Source organism: Pectinophora gossypiella, chromosome Z, assembly GCF_024362695.1.
Source record: "Pectinophora gossypiella chromosome Z, ilPecGoss1.1, whole genome shotgun sequence".
NCBI lineage: Eukaryota > Metazoa > Arthropoda > Insecta > Lepidoptera > Gelechiidae > Pectinophora > Pectinophora gossypiella.
In genome coordinates, this window is record NC_065433.1 from 4865871 (window position 1) to 4887827 (window position 21957).

Genomic DNA, 21957 nt, shown 5'->3' on the forward strand with positions numbered 1-21957 from the left:
ATTGCTGCTGTACGAAGCTCTTGGTTGGGAATTAGTTTATATTGTAACTAAAATGTGTTCTGTAATTGAGTACATACATTCATACGTAAACTCCTATTACCCACCGAGGTAAGCAGAGACTATGGAATTCCATTTGCTTTGATCCTGACTCACTTCTCTTGCTTTTTCCACATTCATCAATCGTTTCATACACGAACGTCGGTAGATCGTACTGAACCTTTTCTAAGGACATCTCCAATTTGGTCAATGTACATCCTTGTAGGTCTTCCTCTACCAGCCCTTCCACTAACACTTTATAAACTGCTTTCGTAATCCTATTATCCTTCATTCGCTCTACGTATCCAAACCAACTAATTAATTGAGTACTTAGAGTTGTATTATACTTTTACATAAAGTCAGACCCGTAGAAGATAAATAATTAAAAAGAGGGCAGAATATACTGATATTCCTCGCAAGATGCATGTTATGCGAACAATCAGAGAAACAAAAAATACAAGTTAACACTTATTTAGTTACTGCTGAGCAAATACTGTATCGATTTGGCCTATAAAACGAATAACCTAATTATTTGTTCCAGCCTCAAGAGTACTCCTTCAGGCTACACGAGGACCCTCGGTACGGATGGACGCCAACCCTCTCCAACTTCGAATTCATGTCCATTCTCCAAAACCTTACAGCTATAAAGATCAGAGGAACGTACAACAAAGGCGGAACTGGGTATCTGAACAGCTTCAGGTTGGAAACTGCCAAGATTGGCAGGGAGAAAGGATCTGCTCCGGCGAATTGGGTGGAGAAATGTTCATGCCCCAAGGCCTACGTTGGGGATTACTGTGAGGAATGTGCCCCAGGGTACAAGCACGAGCCAGCCAATGGTGGACCGTACTCCACTTGTATTCCTTGCGATTGTAATGGTCACGCTCATATTTGTGACACTGCTACTGGTAAGTACTGGAATACGTTTATCGCTGTAAGATCATAATTTTGAAATGGAAATGTTACTCTGCCTCAAGTCTGTCTGTATACCTTTTCAAGTCTTAAACTCTGGAGTAATTGAAACAAAGATTCGCATATCATCGAAACTCAAGGACATTTAGAAGAAGAACTAGAAGTACTATACAAAGAAGGACTTAATACTTAATAACCCAAAGATGCGGTTTCTGTAGTCTTAACTTATCTTTTTCTTTCAGGTTTCTGTATCTGCAAGCACAACACGACGGGTAGTAACTGCGAGCTGTGTGCTAAGGGTTACTATGGCAACGCCATCGCTGGTACCCCTGACGATTGTAAGCCCTGCCCATGCCCTAAAGACAGCGGATGCATTCAGCTTATGGATGGTAGCATCGTCTGCACGGATTGCCCGAGTGGATATGCGGGTAAGCCGACCTAATAGCATATTTTATAATGTATCTTGATGATGAACATCTTATTGATAGTGACTGTGAGATTAAGCCTAGTAAGACTTGGGGGGTTAAAAAGGCCACATCGAAGCAATTCATTTAAAATAGCAATATTGCAATTTTAAAATAGCAATAGTGCATATAGTAAGTGCCCAAGGCACATAAATGCCAAATAGCAATATTGCTTTGAAGTTTTTAGATGAATTGCTTTGAAGTGTCCTTTTAACCCCCTGGAGTTACTTGCAGATGTAATAGTAAAGTAATGGTGGGTAATTTGATTTACTTAAAAACAGCAACATTTAACTATTTTTTTTTTCTTAAGCGCATTCAATTGTCTTACAGGCCCCAAATGCGAGGTCTGTGCGGATGGTTATTTCGGTGACCCAACGGGTCAGTTCGGCCCCGCGAGCGAGTGCCAGGAGTGCCAATGTAACGGCAATGTGGACCCCAATGCCGTCGGCAACTGCAACCGGACTACCGGCGAATGTCTCAAGTGTATCTACAACACGGCTGGTGATCATTGTGACAAGTGTCTTAGTGGTGCGTATGTTTTATAAAAGATTCCTCTGCCGTGCCTTCTTTATTTATTTATTCACAATTTACGTAGTCATTACAGGCAATCCCAATTCAACTATGTAAAGCAATTTTACTTACTTAAATATTATAAACTCAAGAGTTTTACAGCTAAGTCTGTGAATTTCGTTAACGAACACGTAAATAGATCGATGTCAGTATGGAGTACGAAGATTGTATTAGTGGTCTTTAATGCGCGCCCTACTGGAGCGTAGCTGCCGAGGTTGGTGCGCGCAGTGGGCACCGCAAACATTCGGGGAGGCCGTCTTGTTTTTCGAGCGTCTAATGGCACTAAAAACTGCAAAGTGGACAAAATCTCCGGATTGTGCTAATGCACAATAATTTCCCCTGAACACTTTATCTCAACCTTAACAAGCGTCTCTGGTCTAGTAGTGAGTTCGCCTGACGATCTGAAGGACTTAGCTTCGATTCATTGCCAAAATCTACTTCGTGAAACTGTCCATAGTTTGGCTAATCCTAAATAATAAATAATAAACCAAAATAATAAAATTAAAAGACATTAGTAGAAAAAATACTACTAACTCTCACTTTGGTTGACACTGTAAGTAGTACCTAAAGTAGTGTCTTTTTGTTTGTTTTACTCTTCTGTAATTTTATTATTTTCATTTCTCATTTCAAAATATTCGCTCTCACGTAGGTTTCTTCGGCGACGCCCTCGACCAGAAGAAGAAGGGTGACTGTAAGCCATGCGAGTGCCACGAAGCAGGCACAGTGGAAAGTGCTGAAGGGCCTCCTCTGTGCGATGGGCTCACTGGCTTCTGTACCTGTCGGCCTCACGTCATCGGCAAGAACTGTGATAAGTGTGAGGTGAGGATATGACAATACACTTGACAGGAGTAGACATTTTCAAGGATCAGCTTGTTTTATTTTAAGTGGTTAATATTAGTTCCAAGTAGTTCCATAATACTCATTTTCTTGGATATGTCGTTAAAACGAGTGTGGTGGACTAGTCTAACACCTGTAAAACAAATTGTTTTGGACATTAAAACCAAAAAGCTGTAAACCGACTCATGGTTTTTTTAGTCACATATCGAACGGAATTCCCTGCTTGTTCTGCTTGTAAAGGGTCTTGATCAAAACGTAAATCTATTTGAGATTAGATATCAATTTGATTCAAACCCCATCAGACAAGGCCGTCTTCAAATACAATCTATACTTATAATAAATCTGTAGAGAGGTCAATTCTGTACATTAGATATTTTTTCAAAATAACTATCAGGGGGTGATAAGTGATCGATACTGATGCCAAAAATGCAATCAGTAAAATTTTTGTCTGTCTGTCTGTCTGTCTGTCTGTCTGTCTGTCTGTCTGTCTGTCTGTATGTTCCTTATAGAAACAAAAACTACTGGACGGATTTTAATGAAACTTGGTACAATTATTCTTCACACTCCTGGACAGGTCATAGTATACTTTTCATCACGCTACAATCAATAGGAGCAGAGTAGTGAAGGGAAATCCTTTTGTATGAAAAATCTAAACCACTCAAGTTAGACGTTTGAAATTTGGCATGCAGGTACCTTAGATACCGTAGAGGTGCACTAAGAAAGGAATTCCCGAAATTCCTACGGGAACGGGAATTAGCGGGAAAATCCTTTTGTATGAAAAATCTAAACCACTCAAGTTAGACTTTTGAAATTTGGCATGCAGGTACCTTAGATAACGTAGAGGTGCACTAAGAAAGGAATTCCCGAAATTCCCACGGGAACGGGAATTAGCGGAAAAATATTTTTGTATGAAAAATCTAAACCATTCAAGTTAGATGTTTGAAATTTGTCATGCAGGTACCTTAGATACCGTAGAGGTGTACTAAGAAAGGAATTCCCGAAATTCCCACGGGAACGGGAATTAGCGGGAAAATCCTTTTGTATGAAAAATCTAAACCACTCAAGTTAGACGTTTGAAATTTGGCATGCAGGTACCATAGGTACCGTAGAGGTGCACTAAGAAAGGAATTCCCAAAATTCTCACGGGAACGGGAATTAGCGGGAAATACCTTTTGTATGAAAAATCTAAACCACTCAAGTTAGACATTTGAAATTTAGCATGCAGATACCTTAGGTACCGTGGAGGTGCACTAAGAAAGGAATTCCCGAAATTCTCACGAGAACGGGAATTAGCGGGAAAATCCTTTTGTATGAAAAATCTAAACCATTCAAGTTAGACGTTTGAAATTTGTCATGCAGGTACCTTAGGTACCGTGGAGGTGCACTAAGAAAGGAATTCCCGAAATTCCCACGGGAACGGGAATTAACGGGAAAATCCTTTTGTATGAAAAATCTAAACCATTCAAGTAAGATGTTTAAAATTTGGCACGCAGGTACCTTGGACACCGTAGAGGTGTACTAAGAAAGGAATTCCCGAAATTCCCACGGGAACGGGAATTAGCGGGAAAATCCTTTTGTATGAAAAATCTAAACCACTCAAGTTAGACGTTTGAAATTTGGCATGCAGGTACTTTAGTAAACTTAAAGCTTAGTTGCAACAGGATATTACAAAATTCCCACGGGAACGGTAGTTAGCGGGAAAAAAACATTTGTATGAAAAAATCAAATCTAAATAAAAGGAGAAACTGACTGACTCAGTGACTGACATATCAACGCATAGCCTGAACGGCTAAATGTAGGCATTTGAAATTTGGAAGGGACATAGCTTAGGTACCGTAGAGGTGCACTAAGAAAGGAATTCCCGGAATTCCCACGGGAACGGAAATTAGCGGGAAAATCCTTTTGTATGAAAAATCTAAACCGCTTAAGTTAGACGCTTGAAATTTGGCATGCAGGTACCTTAGTTAACTTAAACCTTAGTTGCAACAGGATATTGCAAAATTCCCACGGAAACGGGAGTTAACGGGAAAAAAACATTTGTATGAAAAAATCGAAACCGCGTAAGATAGATGTTTTCAATTCAATTCAATTAAATTATTTATTGCATTCCATGTAGTACAATGGGGTGTTACATAGGCATAGGAACTAAAACATGGACCCTGTAGGGCACAGCAACGTTGAAGGGAAGAGAGGAAGTGTGTATTAAAATTAAAACTCAATGAACAATCAATTAAAAAAAAATCAATTCAATCAATTGATTCAATCTAGCATGCATGCATACCTTAGTAAATATAAAGTTTATTTTTGGCTGTATTTTGAAAAATGGGAGTTATTGGGAAAAAAATTGTATGAAAAAATCTAAACTGCATAAGTTAAATGCTTGAAATTTGATATGCACTCCCACACACACAAAGATCTCTCTCTTATATAACACGCCACGCGGACGAAGTCGCGGGCAAAAGCTAGTATAGAATAAATTCTTCTTCTATCGTGTGGGTTGTGAGGTAGATTACCAACCCTATCAACCCTGGTTTCAGTGTTATTATTGAGCCGCCAAAGGACATGACTCATGTAGCGACTACTAACTTACATCAGTAAGTAGTAACCGGGACCAACGGCATAGAATAATTAATTTTACTGAAGTTTTTGGCGAACAGGATGGCTACTACAATATCAACTCAGGCGAAGGCTGCAAGACCTGTGAGTGCAACCTGGAGGGTTCCTTCAACGCAACCTGCCACCCTTACACTGGCCAGTGCTACTGCAAACCGGGCATTGACGGGTAAGTTTACTTTAAACACCACCACCACGTTGGTCTAATAGAGAGCTCAGTGAGGTGTGGGTATCTAGTTCATCTTGTGATGGATGTACCTCTGACTACCCCAAATGGGGTATAGTCATGACAATATCTGTTGTGTTTTAACGTCACCATCCTCAGTAGAGCATCACCATAACCCTACTCAAGCCAATACTTGTAATCTTTTTAACATCTTTACTATCCATTCTGCCGGACTGAAAGTGAATTCCTCTCAGTATCTATCTTCGTATCAAGAGTGGCTGCAAGTTGTCTTTTGCTCTCTGATCACCTTATTAAAGATAACGCGCGTGACTTTATGTATGAGTGTCTATCCAAGGTGTTTACGCATTTACAAAAAAAACTATCCACGTTATCATAATCTTCGAACAATATACAGGAAGCACTGCGATCGCTGCCGCGCTTACCACTACGGGTTCTCATCAGGGGGATGCCAGGACTGCGATTGCGATGAATGGGGCTCCACCAACTACCAGTGCGACATCTCTGGCCAGTGCTCCTGCCAGGAAAACGTCGAGGGCCGACGCTGCGACAGGTCAGTGGTTTACGCAACTTTGGACTATAATCAGGGCTCGTATAACTGGGTTGGACAACAATAGATCAGCACAGGTTTTAAAGGTCTGAGAAAGTGTTTCCGACTGAAGCAGTGGAGCTGTCTGCCCTGCCCCTAGTAGCTTAAGTACATTACATTTTGCATTGTTCTGAAACGAAATTGAAATATGTAGGTGCTTTGCTGTTATCACGGAATACAAAATAGTGAGTATCACATAATATATAAAAAGTTTTCCTTTTGAGCCTAAGAGTACATCCACTGAGATCACGTGCTCGAGTCCTATGTTAGTTTCATAAAGAGTGAGTCTCTCTATTTAGATGTATGGAGAACAAGAAACGCCGTGCTGACGGGCAAGGCTGCGAAGACTGCCCGGCCTGTTATAACCTGGTGCTAGATGCTGTCAACCAACATCGACGAGAGCTCAGGGAACTCGATGATGTAAGTGCTTCCAATTTGACAGCGTAATTTGTCTCTGATTTGTTTCTCCACCAATCCCCAGTGAAAAACTTGGTGGAATATGCTCAGTAATACCTCCAATAGAAAAAAGAAGAATTTTGTGCCAGCAGTGGATCGTAGTAAGGCTGATTATTTCTACTAAGTATGTAACGTCATAATTTCCCTTGCTAAAGATTTAGCAGGCCCGGTTTCTTACAAAAGTGAATGTCTGTTTGAGCTTCCAATCCGAAAGGAAAAGCGGATTAAGTCAAAAACCTCCAAAAACACATTTCTGGGTATGTGGGTCCCTCACGATATTTTCCTTCATCGCTCACCACATACCACTCACTTAGGATCCAAACATCAATTTAAAATTCTTTAGAATTCTATGGAAGGCCCGCACTGCAAGTGCGAACTCACTCACAATGTGAGTCAAGCGTTCTTTCCACTAGCCTACCCGTAACAACAAAATCCCGTAAAATACAGGTCCTGTCGAAGATCTCTAAAGCACCCACGGTGGTGGACAATGCGGACTTCGACAACGAACTACAGAGAGTGAGGGGCGAGATTGACCGTCTGGTGGCGGACGCCCAAGCTGAGCTCGGCAACGGACCTGGTCCCAGTATCACTGACAATTTGTCTGAACTTGCTGACCGACTTGCTGATGTCCGGTAAGTACTTGTAGAAGCGTTTAGTGAAGATAATATTCTCTTTGGCAACTATCACGTAAAGTTCTCTCAGAATTTCTTTCGTATTTTTTGCAAAACTATAATTTCCAAAGATTTCCATTATAAAGAGCCATTTAAAAGTACGGAGTCGAAGAAGCCATGAATGTAACTGAATTTTGCAAGTGAACGAAGTTCTAGAGGAATTAATACAAAGCGTAAACTTCTTACGCTCCCTACGCTCCTAATCTACTCCAATATTTCAGACTGTAATTTAAATAAGTATAATGAATTGCCCTCATTTAGGAATATGCTGTTCAAGATTGAAGAAGAGAGCTACGATGGCAATGACGCAGTCGAGAGAAGTAAAGGCAACGTCTCCAAGGCCGAAGACACGATAGAGGCTGCTCAGAAGGAGATCAATGTAAGATTACATTACTAAATTTATTATATCACTTTTCTTAGGCATACCAACTTGTACGATTACTAGCATCAATTGACAAATTGCACTGTAAGTCTCACTAAGTGTAAAATTATGTTAGTGCGACAGAGTCCTAAAGTTGGTACATTATATTGCTCATGACTCTACACCATAAAAATCTTTGAATATATCTGGACTGGACTAATATGTTAAGCTGCTAATCATTTTCGAGTTCTGGGGTTATGGATGGCTATCACTTTTCATTATAATACCTATAATACCTTCGTATTCTAGAGCGTCATAGAATACCTGGACGGCGAAGGCGCCGCCGCTTTGGCCAAGGCACGGAACAGGTCGGACCAGTTCGGGAAGCAGTCTGGAGAAATGTCCACTTTGGCGAAGGAGTCGCGACTGCTCGCGGAGAAGCTGGAAAATCAGGCGAGGAACATCAGAGATATCGCCGAGAAGGCCCTCAATACTTCCCTGGCCGCCAACAAGATTGCCAAGGATGGCATCAATAAACAAGCGAATATTAGGTATGTGAGGACTTATTGTGACTATTGTAAGCTATTTTATATGGATTATAGTGTTAGTTCGAAAACTAAGTGTATTAATTTGCCTTGAAAAACTAAAGGATTTGTACATGATATGAACGCATTCTCGGTCTCATTCTTGGTAGTTAACATCGACCCATTAAAACTATTTTTTCCATTAGCAACGAAGTCCAAACCCTAGGCAACGAGTTGAAGGCAGCATCAGGCAAGTTAAGCAGCATGGCGGAATTAGCAGAGCAAGCCCTGAAGAGAGCCAAAACCGTATACGATGAGGCCCTAGGTCTGTACGCCGAGGTCAATACCACCCTGCTACCAGACATCAAACTCAGCAAGCTGCATCGAGACTCTGTTGATATGAACAAGACGGTAAGGAATTTACTATTTAGTTTAATGCTGAACAGAAATAATTTGTTGTGAAAAAAGAACAGACCTCAATCTTCATAGGTGTTTAGTGTGGCTTTATTTCGACGTTTGTCCACTTTTTATTTTTTTTCGTATTTCGATTATTATAAAGTTATACTGACCTGCTTTAATATAACACACTTTCAACACTTTAGCACTGTCACTGGCAATTTTCCTTTTCCTCAACAGATCGACGACAAAGCTGCAGAACTCGATCAGCTGATACAAGATAACGCGGCCACAATACAGAACCTGGACGATGCCATCCACAGAGGACATGAACTCCTGGATGCTGGTCTAGATAGGCAGGAGGAACTGAACGAGTTGCTAGACAAGCTAGATCAGCTACAGGCGCAGGCTAAGAACGACGTCGAACTCACAAAAGCTACGCTTAAAGACGCCAATGAAATCTATAAGACTTTGAAAGGTAGGTAAAGTAAGGATTCTGTACATCTTGGTAATAGGATGGTTGCTAGAACTGAATTCTCTATTGTACGGGTTTTAAAGAATCATCAATCAGTATGTAGTGCAGGTTTTCATCAATTGGAAAGTCAAAATTATCCCTTTTTTCTTTCTAAATTAGTTATCCAGGAATGTGTAATAAGGATAACTGTATAATAAATTAGATTCAGAAAAAGAATAATAAATTCGATAGAGAGAAAGAAGATCGACCTGACCTTGTTTTTGCCAGGTATCATATTTGACAATAATTTGTGCTTCGTCTTCCAGAATTCAGCGATCAGGTGCAAGAATCCAGGCAATTGGCTGAAGCAGCGGCGCAGGATGTACCCGGGGTCCAGTACAAGGTGGCAGAGGCTGACCGCAACATCAACAACATTATCGAGGAGCTCAACACAGCTAGCGACAAAGCCAAAGAGGCGCGAGACCTCGCACAGCAAGCGCAGAAGGAATACGCTGATAAGGCCTCAGAGGTATGACCTACTTTTCAGATTCTAAGGACAGAAAGGATTGGACTCAGATTATCTAGGTAGCCACGCGAGTGTTCTGGCCACTTTCTGTCAGATAGGAGCTGTTTGATTCTTAGGGTTAATAATACTTGTTCTGTGATAGAGTCAACACAAAATCCGCTTTTAGAAGTACTTTCTGGTTTTTATACTTCTACTAAGTAGGTATACTTATATTTTTCCTGTAGGCAAACATAGTTATAGAATGGATTTTAATTGAAAGATTCACTTTACGCACTTATTATGTTATAGGCTGCCCATGAGATCAGAAAGAAGTCGTCTTCATCCAAGACTGAAGCCGTCAACTTGAGGGATGAGGCTGATAAATTATCAGGTAAGTTTTAGAATTAAGTCATGACGACCCTACGGTAAAGAAAAAGAGGGCTCAGGATACTGCCTTGAGAAACGTTTTAAGTATATTAGAAAGGTTTTCTGAAACACCTTTTCCTCTTCTCCAAACTCTCTTCTCAGTTTTATTGGTTAAGTGGGTAGATTAAAGAAGTGCTTAAAATCAAGTTGATCTATGTTGTGTGTTACAGTTCGTGTAGAAGCTACTGGCAAACAGATTGAGGATCTAGAGAAGCAAGCGGCTGAAAACATGCAGCTCACGCGAGATGCCAAGATGAAGGTAATGTTCGTACTGCATTATTTAGGTAATACCGTTATTTCCTCGGTCCACATGGACTAACGGAGCAGCCGACTAATCTCTATCTGTCTCTGTCTGCCGTTCATATTATCTGAACTCGTGTTTTCTCTTTCTTTCCCTCACACGTCTGTCACAATTTAAGTCTCGTCTTAAATTTTTATAACTAGTACCTAGTCCTGCTACTACAAATAGTAATAGCCTCAATGGTCTAGTGGTTAGAGCGTTGGGCTCAAAATCTGGAGGTGCGGGTACGAATCCCGACGGGGACATTGTCGAAATCACTTTGTGAGACTGTCCTTTGTTTGATAAGGATATTGTATTAGGCTTGAATTACTTGATTGTCCGAAAAAAACATGGGATTCCGCGCTTCGGAGTGCACGTTAAGCCGTTGGTCCCTGCTATTAGCCGTAAAAAACCAACCCAGCCTGGTGGAGTATGCTCACCTCCTCCGAAAGAATGAGGGGCGGTCTGTTCCCAGCAGTGGGACGTATATAGGCTGCTTATGTAAGTACAATCGGTGGGTTTGTTACTTAATATCAATTTATAGAGAGGGTAAATAAGCCAATGTTGAATGATGTCCAACTTTTAACTATATATATAACCAGTGTTGGAAGGAGTATGATCTTGATATACTTCATAACAGTTTGCCTAAATTTAAGAACTCATTGTGCAATCATCTAGTCATGACCGTTAGTTTAACTGGTTTAATAGAAAAAAAAATTGTAGTTTTTTCTTATACTTATTCTTCTTTTTTTGTTGTAGTGTTGCCTGGCTGTAACTTTTCATACCTTTTGTTATTCCGTTCTTTTTTAAAAAAAAAAGCAAATTCTACATACATGTTAATTACATAAGTTGTGCACGTCTGTAATTAGTGCAAACACTAGTACTAGCTTTAAGAAAGTTATATTAATTGTTGTGTGTTTGTACTGTTGATGTGCTTAATATATAAATAAATAAATAAATAAAAAATATCTTCGCTACCCAAAGGTGGGTCAAGCCAACACAGACGCCACCGAAGCAGAGAAGCAGGTCTCCAAGGGTCTACAAGACTTGAAGGTGATCATGGATGAGCTACAGAACTTGCCTACCCTGGATGACGAGGCTCTGGACAGGCTACGTGAGTATCTTACTTTCGTATATAAACACATTTCATTACATAATATATATATACAACATAACATAATGTATATACATAATGTATATTATTATGTTATAACACGAAAGGTCAACTTAGATACTGCTTTGAGGATTAAGGCTCTATACAGACGGACCGCATTTCAACGGCAATCCAACCGCAAATTGCAGTTCAGGTGCAGTTTGAATGCAGTTGACACGACTGCAATAGAACTGCAAACCAAACGGGCTGTCCGATTGCAGTTCAATTGCAGTCGGCCTGCAGACGTGCTGCACAGTTGGTTTGCAGTTGTATTGCAGTCGTGTCGTGCATTCAAACTGCACCTGAACTGCAATTTGCGGTTGGACATAACAAATACTTCATTGCACAAACAGGAAAAAACAAAATACAATACAAAAGAGAAATAGCATGAGTAAAATAGGCGGCCTTATTGCTAAGTAGCAATCTCTTCCAGGCAACCTTTAAGTGTAGGAGATATTTAACGTTACAAATAATAACATGTTTTGCAGAAAATAGCTTGGACGATGCAGAGCGGGATTTGAGGGCAGTTGATTTGGATGGAAAGATCAAATCCTTGACAGAAGCCAAGAATAACCACCAGAGGTAATACCTGCTCTTATACTTATTAATAACGGCCTCCGTGGTCCAGTGGTTGAGCGTTCGGCTCACGATCCTGAGGTCCCGGGTTCGAATCCCGGTGGGGACATATCACAAAAATCACTTTATGATCCCTAGTTTGGTTACGACATTATAGGCTGATCACCTGATTGTCCAAAAAGTAAGATGATCCATGCTTCGGAAGGCACGTTAAGCCATTGGTCCCGGTTACTACTTACTGTTGTAAATAAGTAGTCGTTACATGACCCATGTCAGGGGCCTTTGGCAGCTCAATAGTAACCCTGACACCAGGGTTGATGAGGCTCGTATTCCACCTCACAATCCACACGGTAAGACGAAGACTTATTGAGTGAAAAAAAGTTTAACCAAATGCCAACGTGCAATAATATACAAAATAATGCATTATTTATAAGAACCTATTTAATACGTTGTCGGCTTCATAACTTTTGAGTCAGAGCCCTCACATTAACTTCATCACATCACCAATTAAGAAGCCACGCTCTTGTCGGTGTAGCATTCTCCATTCTTGTTTTGCAACAGTGTTGATATATCGGGAGTCTCATATCCCTGATTAACGTGGTAAGAACCCGGTATTATGTGTTTTAATTATGACAATAACCGCGTAATATTTTACGGGTGTTAGTTCCAATGAACGAGGCCCACTGTCGTGACCGTACTAACACTTCGTTTGCTTTTCAGATGGATGAAAAAGTATCAAGATGAGCATGACCATCTCCGTGCTGAGGTGGCCAACGTAAAAGACATCCTAGACCAGTTGCCAGTAGCTTCAAGATGCTACAAGAGAATCGTGCTAGAGCCCAGAGAATTGTCCTAGAAAAAGGTCATATTATTAGGTTCATCCGTGAGGAACGGACGATAAGTGTAGGTGATGCTAACTCAGAAGGTTCATATTACGATTTATAATACATTTGTCTATATGTTGGTCGTCAGTTTTAAAACTAGCGCTTTAAGTTACAACACAACCCAAAATTCTTTTGCACATGGACACAACATTGAAAGTAAACAATTAGTAAACATTGAAAGACAAGCACAATCGGCGGCCTTATTGCTAAACGACAATTTCTGCCAGGCAACCTTAGGGCGAAAGAAAATTAATGACAGAACTTCAGAACATTTTGAATATACCCATAATAAGTTTTAGTTTTTAAAATTGGATTCGGTGTGTAGATAATAAAAATTTATTGAAATGATTAAAATTGGACGTGCTATTTTGGCTTCCGTTCAACCTCATATATAATATATCTCGTGTTGGTTCATCAGGTTTTAACCAAATTAGAACATTCTTTTAAAAATTATACCTTATGCGTAAACACCGTAGCAAGGAACAATTAAAATACTTTGATGTTAATTTGTATTGCATAATTGTAGTCGATGATCGAAGTCAGTGTCGATAGTATTACAATTTAAAAAGTGTCTAATCGATTGAAAATGTTTCGTCAACTCATATTTGCCTCAAATCTTACGGAGGCACATAAAAATCTATCGACTTCAGCTTTCCTTGCCATAAATGATTATAAAATAAGACGACACATAATTATTATAATATTTAAAAACGTTCGCTGGGGCTTAAAGGTCACAGGTCATTTGAGACGCACGGCGTCGACCGTTCACGACAAGTGAACCGCGGGTAGGCGCCGCTTTAACACCTGATTATCAATGCGTAGTCAGCGCAAGGCAAGCATGCGTGCAACAAGTTGTCACCGAGTGTTCCACCTACCGTCCGCGCGTGGTGCGCGTACGCCGGTGACGCTACGGAGTCGACGTGGGTAGCACACGGAAGAGAAGAAAGAGGTTGGAAAGGCCTTAAAGCGCATTTTGTATGAGAACCCCTGTCGCCGGTCCAACCCCACTCTCTTTTACTACTACTAAACAGCTAACTACGATAGCTCTACTGTCACTTTATCGGAAATGTATATTTTACGTGATAGGCAGCAATTTTATCATTACTTTTCGTAAGTTACTGCAAGCAAAAGTATTTTTTGATAAATAGCCGATCATACATTGTTTTAAGTTTACGCGGTTATTATCTAAATTAAAACACATAATGCCGGGTTCTTACTTATCAGGGATTATGAGACTCCCCATAACACGGTAAAAACACGGTATCATGTGTTTTAATTAAAATAGCCGATCATACTAGCTTTTATGTATTGCTCATACAGTTTGTATGACGCGCGTTTCGCTTGGCCCTTCCATCCCCTTTCTTCTATTTCGTGATGTAGTGAACGCATAATCATACAAGTCCATATTATTATAAAGAATACTACCGCGCGAGGCGAGGTGTCGTGTGGGTGCCGAGGCCTCCAATGAGCTGTTACCTTAAACCAGCTACTGGTGATTATAGAGTGCCTTATTAAGTTATTTTAGTTATAAATCGGCATTTTGACGAGAGGCAGCATATACACAATGTGGCTTCAGTGAAGTCGACTTATATACAATTTCGATTGCAAAACGTCTATAAATAATCTTATAAATCTTGATACATAAAGCTAATAATAATTTTTGATTTATATTATTATATTTTTAGGTTCGTCTCGTACTTACCAAATGCATTTATGTTTTGCATTTTTGTACTTAGAATAGCATAATAAATGTTTATGAAAATATATTTTGATGTACCATTTGATATGTGTAAATGTTTTTATTATATACTTTGTAATATTGCAATAGTTATTAATATTTCAAAAAACTGGTAGGCATGTTTGATTTCTGTAAAATAAGTACAAACGGTAAATATATATTTTTAAGTTCATGACCAGTTAAAAATTAAAATTAATACCCTACTATATCGAGGCTAATTTTGTCGATAACTTTAGTGTATGTATGTACCTATTATGTATGTGTATGTTATAAGTAAGTAAATAAAATGTAATCTGTGCCATATTGAATTTGGTGCGTACTGTAAATATTCATTTTTTTAAGTACAATATTATGTTTGTTTGCATTAGGTAAGATTTTCAATGCAATATTGTTTTTTGTACATGCCTTATTATCATTGACTAAAATCTATTAAAATTATTCCTACAAAAAGTTGGCCAAAGAAAATATAGAGACATGTATTGTTACTAAATAACTACTTTTATACTTTCTTTTCCAAAAGAAATTTTATGAGTATGATTTTGTATTTTAGATTATTTATTTGTAATAAAAATACAATAACAATTTTCTTTTTTCTGTCCTATCCAATAATTTAATAATTAATTATTTAAAATATTATTTAGTGAATTTATTAAAAACATCATAGAAAGAAAGCTAAAAAGGAAAGAGAGTAAGGGGAAGACCAATAAGAGCTTACATGGAACAGATCAAAGAGAAGATGAACGTCGTATCATATAAGGATGTCAAGGAATTGGCCTTTGGTAGACAACAATGGAGAATGCTACACCGACAAGAGCGTGGCTCTTAAATTAGTGACGATGATGTAGTGAGGGTTTCCGTCGATGTCTACGTAGATAAATGTCAAACGGCTATTGGCCGCTGCAATATTGGTCGCGCCGCGCGCGATAATGTAACCGTGTTGGCCCGGCTGTCTAACATAGTAGCACTGGTATTTAGTTGGTGTAATCGTCACACGCAGGCACCCAACACAGAGTAATTTTATTACTTTGTGGATGTTTTCGCCTCCAGAGAATATTCTGCATTTAAGTATCTAGGTACATATTTATATAACCTGTACTTAGCTGCGCATTGGAGCAGCGTGGTGGAGTATGCTCCATACCCCCTCCGGTTGATTGGGGTGAGGCCTGTGCCCAGCAGTGGGACGTATATAGGCTGTTTATGTGTTATGTTATGTACTTAGCTAACACTAACAATGTCGGACCAATAGAACATAATTATTCCACAAAATGGTCCAGCATGTAAGAAAGGGGAAAATCGCTTCATCGGTAACTAAACACCTGATTTTTTAAGTAATATTATGTGCAATACGAATTGTAATATTTGCTTCTGTATAGGTAAGTATATATCAATGTGGAATCGTACATAGTCTCAAAACGTCGCATACGTGTGTGCGTACGCGGGAAGAATACTGGAGTGTTGTCTTATGAACAGGGTGACCAACAGTTACGAGTTCCTTGGAATAAGTGTCCATAAACTCGGCTGTAATTCGTCCGGCTAAGTAGTGAAAGCACTACGAGGTAAATATTGAACGAAAAATATACATTTCTGGTTTAACCAGAGTCTATCTCAAATCTTGTTTTTTCGCACCATTCTTATCCATTATGTAGGCCAAGACTCACCTATTGTGTGACAAACAGACTGAAGTCGATAATTGTTCGATAAAAACGAAAAACATTCACTCATATTTATTCATTAATTTACTAACTAAAATTATATTTAAGAAAGGAGGTGAGTATAGAAAATAGATTTATAGTTTCAAATTAGACAATCTATTTCTTAAAAAGAAGAAAAACTATTTTCCATTTTAAAAGTAACGACTGCGTTTTTCGGTCTTGTTCTTCTACATTTTTAACCTGCTCTTTACATACAAAATGGTCGCCCTACTCGGGCGGTATGCAAACGCGGCAGTCCCGCGCGGGGCGCAATTTATGGCTACCATTCCGTTGTATTTTCCTTTGTTTTTTAAAAGTATCTTCTCTATGTTCGTAGGTGTTCCTCTAGGTATTCATGTAGGTATGCCTAAAATGTTTACGTATGCAGGGGGTGTGTGTAGCATTGAAGTCCTGTATCTCTGGACAGACTTGTGTTGTATTTATAGAAAGTGTATTATTTTGTATTTGGTTTTTAGGTACTTACTGCGTTCTTTATCTCTACCTCTAACGTCGAGCGTTCGGCTCACAGTCCTTTTTTGACGTGACTTACTGTAGATTTGTCGCAAATGGCATTAACTACTTGGTCGGACAAATGGGCTCACAGCCCGGAGGGTCTGATTTCGATAAGGCTGTTTTTTGTGTTGGCTGTTGAGTTTGTTATAGAACATTATACAAAGTACCTATAAGATGACTTCGTTTGGAAGCTATACTACTATTAGTATTAGTCTTGGTGTCTACACTCTTGATTGCTGTTCATACCCACAACATTCATTCCTATTATTATACTAACATTAAGTATCTATGTAAACATTTGTGATAATATTTGTTTATGTACACCTAAAGTCTATTTAAGTAATTTGGTATTACGTCATCTACGTACTTACACTATTACGTAGTTTATGAAACACGGCGTTTGTGCTTCACCCAGCGGGGTCCACATAATACCAGCGTTGTTGTACACGCCGCGACTTGTGCTGAGTGAGGCCCTTTTATTTCAGGACCGTCAAGACTATTTACTTCAATACTACGTAATCGTTACACACCGCTGAAATGGAACCCTAGCCGCTACCAGCTCTAGTATGCTATGTACACAAATACAGCAAGTTCACTTGACTAAACCAACTAGATTCATGTGAAGTTCCACACAGCTTCCAGTAATTATCACCGCTGTGAAACTCGCCCGCTATTCCCACAGAGCAGACTAAGAGAAATCTCCCGCGAAAATGAGTGTGAACAAAACAAATTTACAACAAGTAAATTAGCAAATATCTCTCTGTCGAGGGACCCCAACGCGAACTAAAACTAAATAAGTGGCCAAAAAATGTTTACACCACAACCAACTTAGTCGGACCCTCACTTTGTATGCACCCTCAAAACTGCAATGGAATCGCGATTAGTGGCAGCCGAGGGCGGCTCAACGTTTCCTGGTCGTTAGCGGTAGAAAAACGGGGCTAATCCAAAAAGTTTCCTTAATTAAGTTGCTAGGAAACTAACTCCCCGACCGAATTAGTACGAGGGCAAATTGGGTGAAATCCGGCTACAGATTATGAATCTACTCCGCGGAGGTTTACGTGGCAAGCTGAAATAACCTGGCTGCAACTGTTCTCAAACAGTCGGCTGAATTTTAAAGTATTTTGTACTTGAGTTTTTGGCGGGAGTCCATGGCGTATATTGTCGTCCTATTTTACCTTAGCTTATATACTTGTGCTTATTAACTTAGTTTTTAGTTGATTTTCATTTGTGTTCAGATAGATAGATAAAATACTTTATTGAGCACAATGGACACAAAATACAGATATAAGGACAGCATATAAATGTTAATAAATGTTTCTTTCTTTCTTTCTTTCTTTCTTTCTTTCTTTCTTTCTTTCTTTCTTTCTTTCTTTATATACAGAAAATCACAACAGGCGGCCTTGCAGCAATTTCTTCCAGGCAACCTTTGGGTACAGGAAAATATTGTACAAGTATAATATAAATAATAAAATAATATATAATAATAATGGTATAATAGTTCAGTTGATGTGATATACAAAAGAAGGACAGGGGATCGATTAAACATCCTCAGTTCCTCATAATATTCAGCCAGTAGCACACTCTACTCCGTACTAAAACCTCATCATTACCGTGTGCGAACGAGACAAAGTTCGCGCGCTCTTCCCCTTACTCCTTAGCAGGTTCCGGTCATTTAAAACTAAAGTAAGACCCAGAGGGGGTGAGGTAAATCCAGCTCGGCACCCGACGCGATGGTGCGGGGCGAAGAGTTACCGTCCTATACGCAGTATTATTCTTTATTCTTTATGCCAGTGGGCCAAGGCTAGATTTTGTGTGGAATCGAGGGTGGATAGGATTGCACCCGCGTTGAATAGTGCACGAGATTTTAATACTACTTCTCTGGCGAGTGATATCCGCTGTACACCTGCAGTATGGGAGGTTATATAACGAAAAAAATTGCATTGATACTTGGTAATAGAAAACTTTTAGATAATGGATTTCATTACCTATTTTGTACCTATCGAGGGTGTAGTCGAGATGAGAAACAAAGTTGAAATACTTATTAAAATCCTTCGGCCGCCATCGCAACCACGTTTCGCAACCAGTTGCAAAGGAAGAATTATACTCCTTTGTTGGCAACTAGTTGTATGTAGGTTTTCCCTCAATCAGCGCTTATCGCTATCGACTCACTAGGGTCGATTAATACTTTCAATTACTTTCCTTCTCAGACGACGCCCTGAGCCGAGGTTCGCGTCCAACTGGGCAACCTCAGGCCTGTTGTCTTAAACGTTGTACCGGATGAGACCCTTCAGCACTCCCCATTTGTCCGGCCAAGTAGTTAATGCCATCTGCGGCAAATCTACAATAAGTCACGTCAAAAAAAGAATGTAAATGCGCAATGCAAACAAATGTCAAATAGCAATATTGCTTCCTTAGATGAATTGCTTCGATGTGGCCATTTTAATTTAACACTTAAGAAAATTTGTTATAAATAGAGAGCAAAGCATATTGACAAGGAGAATCAAAATTTACTTCTAACTAAAACTGCTACTTAGGTACTTATTTTGCTAAAACCTCATTCTTTTTTTTGACGTGACTTATTGTAGATTTGCCGCAGATGGCATTAACCACTTGGCCGGACAAATGGGGAGCGCTGAAGGCTCTCACCCGGTACAACGTTCAAGACAACAGGCCTGAGGGTGCCCAGTTGGGTGCGAACCTCGGCTCAGGGCGTCGTCTGAGAATAAAACCTCATTCGACTGTCGTATTCAGTGTCGTTAAATACTTAGGTAGGTCTTGTTTTTAAATTTCTGTGCATTTTTCAGCTGAGAAGCGTGTAAGTAATATATATCTAGACGAAGCGGCTACACTGTTTTTATATGCACCTGCGCATGAAGTATGCACCCAGCGCTGCAAGCCCGATGCAGCCAGTTTGATGAAGTTCCCAACTTGTTACACGGTTTGTGTCGAATTTAAGACTCAAATGTACTTAGGTAGATCGAATCTTCTTGATTATAAGTTATGAAATAGTATGCCGTTAGTAATGCGCTTCTAGGCAGAAAAAGAAGTTGAGCTATTTGCTTAATCACCTTTTTTTTGTCCTGACTTATTGTAGATTTGCCGCAGATGGCATTAACTACTTGGCCGGACAAATGGGGAGCGCTGAAGGCTCTCACCCGGTAAAACGTTTAAGACAACAGGCCTGTGGGTGCCCAGTTGGGCGCGAACCTCTGCTCAGGGCTTCGTCTCAGAGGAAAAATATTTGAAAGAATTAATCGACTCTAGTGGGTCGATAGCGATACGCGCTGATTGAGGGAAATCATCGACCACGCCGGCGGGGTCGGTATCGGGGTCCTGAAGTGTTTGGTGTCGCGAGCTGATTGGCTGCCTCTATGGCTAGAGTAATTGATCGTCGGGATCGTACATTACGTCCTTCGGACGCCGATACTTTTCAGTACCGTCTTACTTACCTATTTACATACTTTACGCGTATTTAGGTACTTCTTTTTTTAAAGATGATTACTTACATCGGAAGAACTTTACATCAGTTGAAATGTACACGATTGGCTCATAAATCCCAAACAGGCCGTAAAACACAAATTAAAAATGTTAAAAAAAAACAAATTAAGAACTTCAATTAAACGACAAAGCTCGCAAATTTAATTTTTTATTTCGTTGGTGAAGAAAAAAATTGAAATTTTTCCACCTTTTTACCGTTTTTACGACAGTTGAGTAACTAAGTCCCGCGCCTTGGTTTCATTAGGGCGGGCCTTCGTAATTAATTTTTTGCCTCCAAATTATGCGGGCGGGCACTCGTGCGAAAATTTGGAAAATTATGCGCACTTTTATTACTTGGGGCGGTTTTAATCACTTTTCTTTTTGAGTAGTCTTACAAATAATTTCGGGGTGCGTGGTCGAGGGTGGCGAATTCTTAATTGACTCCCTATATCGCATACTAACTGCTTTTTTATTTAGTTACTTAAGTACTAATGGCATATTTGTCATCTATGTTTTATACCGCTTACGCTGGACTATGGATTACGATGAGGCGTGGATAAGACATTTTATATTATTTTTTCGCTCCCAAGAATTTCAAGGATATCAGGATCTTCTCCGTGTGGTAGATCAATGACCGATCTCATCCACGGGACTCCGTTTTACTCACGGGACTATGATCCTGACACGCCACTTTCGCTTCTTCCACTGTCATCAAAGATTTGGTTTTGGTATATGTATGACGGTGAGTTTGAAAAATGTGTGAATGCCGTTAAGCTACTAGCAAAAACCTACGGTAAGCAAGAAGGACCCAGGTAGTAAGACCTAGGAAGAAAACGCTTCTTGACTGAAAATCACTGGCAGACTACTAAATAATTCCCGCGAAAAAACTGGTAATGAAAGGTTCTAATCAAAGTTTCATTCAAACAGAGAGGGCACAGACTCGGTATCGATAGTTTGAACTTTAAACCGGTTCCGGTAACAGGCTTTTGCACGCAATTGGCTAATTTCCAACTAGTCAAATCAGTTACTTTTTACTAAACGTCAAAACACGAAATTACTCTATGGTTTGTATGAAAAACTAATGCAAAAGCACACTGCTACGTCATAGAAAAACGTGTTAAAATGTCGGACATTTTTCTTGATTAAATTCATAAATAAGTTGAATAGAAGAAAGAAAACGTTTTTCGTTAGTTTTAGATCTGACTTTGTTTAGTAATCAGAGATCCCAGTTTAGATCCCAATTTAGATGCCAGTGTGCTTTTTCATACAAATTCCATAATAATTCCGTGTTTTGACGTTTAGTAAAAAGTAACTGATTTGACTAGTTGGGAACTAGCCTATTGATAAATCGTTAAAGCTTGTCGATATGTTTTCATTGTGAGTCAGTCACAACCCTATCTCACAGTTGTGCAACTTGGTACAGAAACCTACGAGTATTCTCAACAATGCTATTTTTAAGTTTTAACATGCGACCAAAATAATACTTACCTAATGTTTTATCAGCATCAGTGAGTTACATCACATGTCCTCACTCGGTGCAATCGTCGAAAGTGTTAAGTGTTACAAAAGCATAATAAATAATTATTAATTCATTAATTTCAAATAATAATAATAATAAAGTTTATTTAGGTAAAATCTACGACAATACTA

At 39.4% G+C, this 21957-nt stretch overlaps 1 protein-coding gene across 1 annotated transcript in view; it reads left to right on the forward strand.

The window, feature by feature from the left end:
* LOC126380062 (laminin subunit gamma-1) overlaps positions 1-15134 on the forward strand; it is a 28464-nt gene extending 13330 nt beyond the window's left edge. Inside the window, exons 12-29 of the mRNA XM_050029249.1 lie at positions 578-941; positions 1188-1373; positions 1740-1937; positions 2629-2798; positions 5474-5598; positions 6011-6166; positions 6502-6622; positions 7106-7290; positions 7591-7708; positions 8000-8241; positions 8421-8625; positions 8851-9088; positions 9391-9593; positions 9879-9960; positions 10166-10254; positions 11260-11389; positions 11917-12010; positions 12725-15134. Coding sequence (XP_049885206.1) covers positions 578-941; positions 1188-1373; positions 1740-1937; positions 2629-2798; positions 5474-5598; positions 6011-6166; positions 6502-6622; positions 7106-7290; positions 7591-7708; positions 8000-8241; positions 8421-8625; positions 8851-9088; positions 9391-9593; positions 9879-9960; positions 10166-10254; positions 11260-11389; positions 11917-12010; positions 12725-12860 — 3042 coding nt within the window. The 3' untranslated portion in view covers positions 12861-15134. The remainder of the gene's footprint in view (positions 1-577; positions 942-1187; positions 1374-1739; positions 1938-2628; positions 2799-5473; positions 5599-6010; positions 6167-6501; positions 6623-7105; positions 7291-7590; positions 7709-7999; positions 8242-8420; positions 8626-8850; positions 9089-9390; positions 9594-9878; positions 9961-10165; positions 10255-11259; positions 11390-11916; positions 12011-12724) is intronic.
* Positions 15135-21957: the final 6823 nt, after the last annotated feature.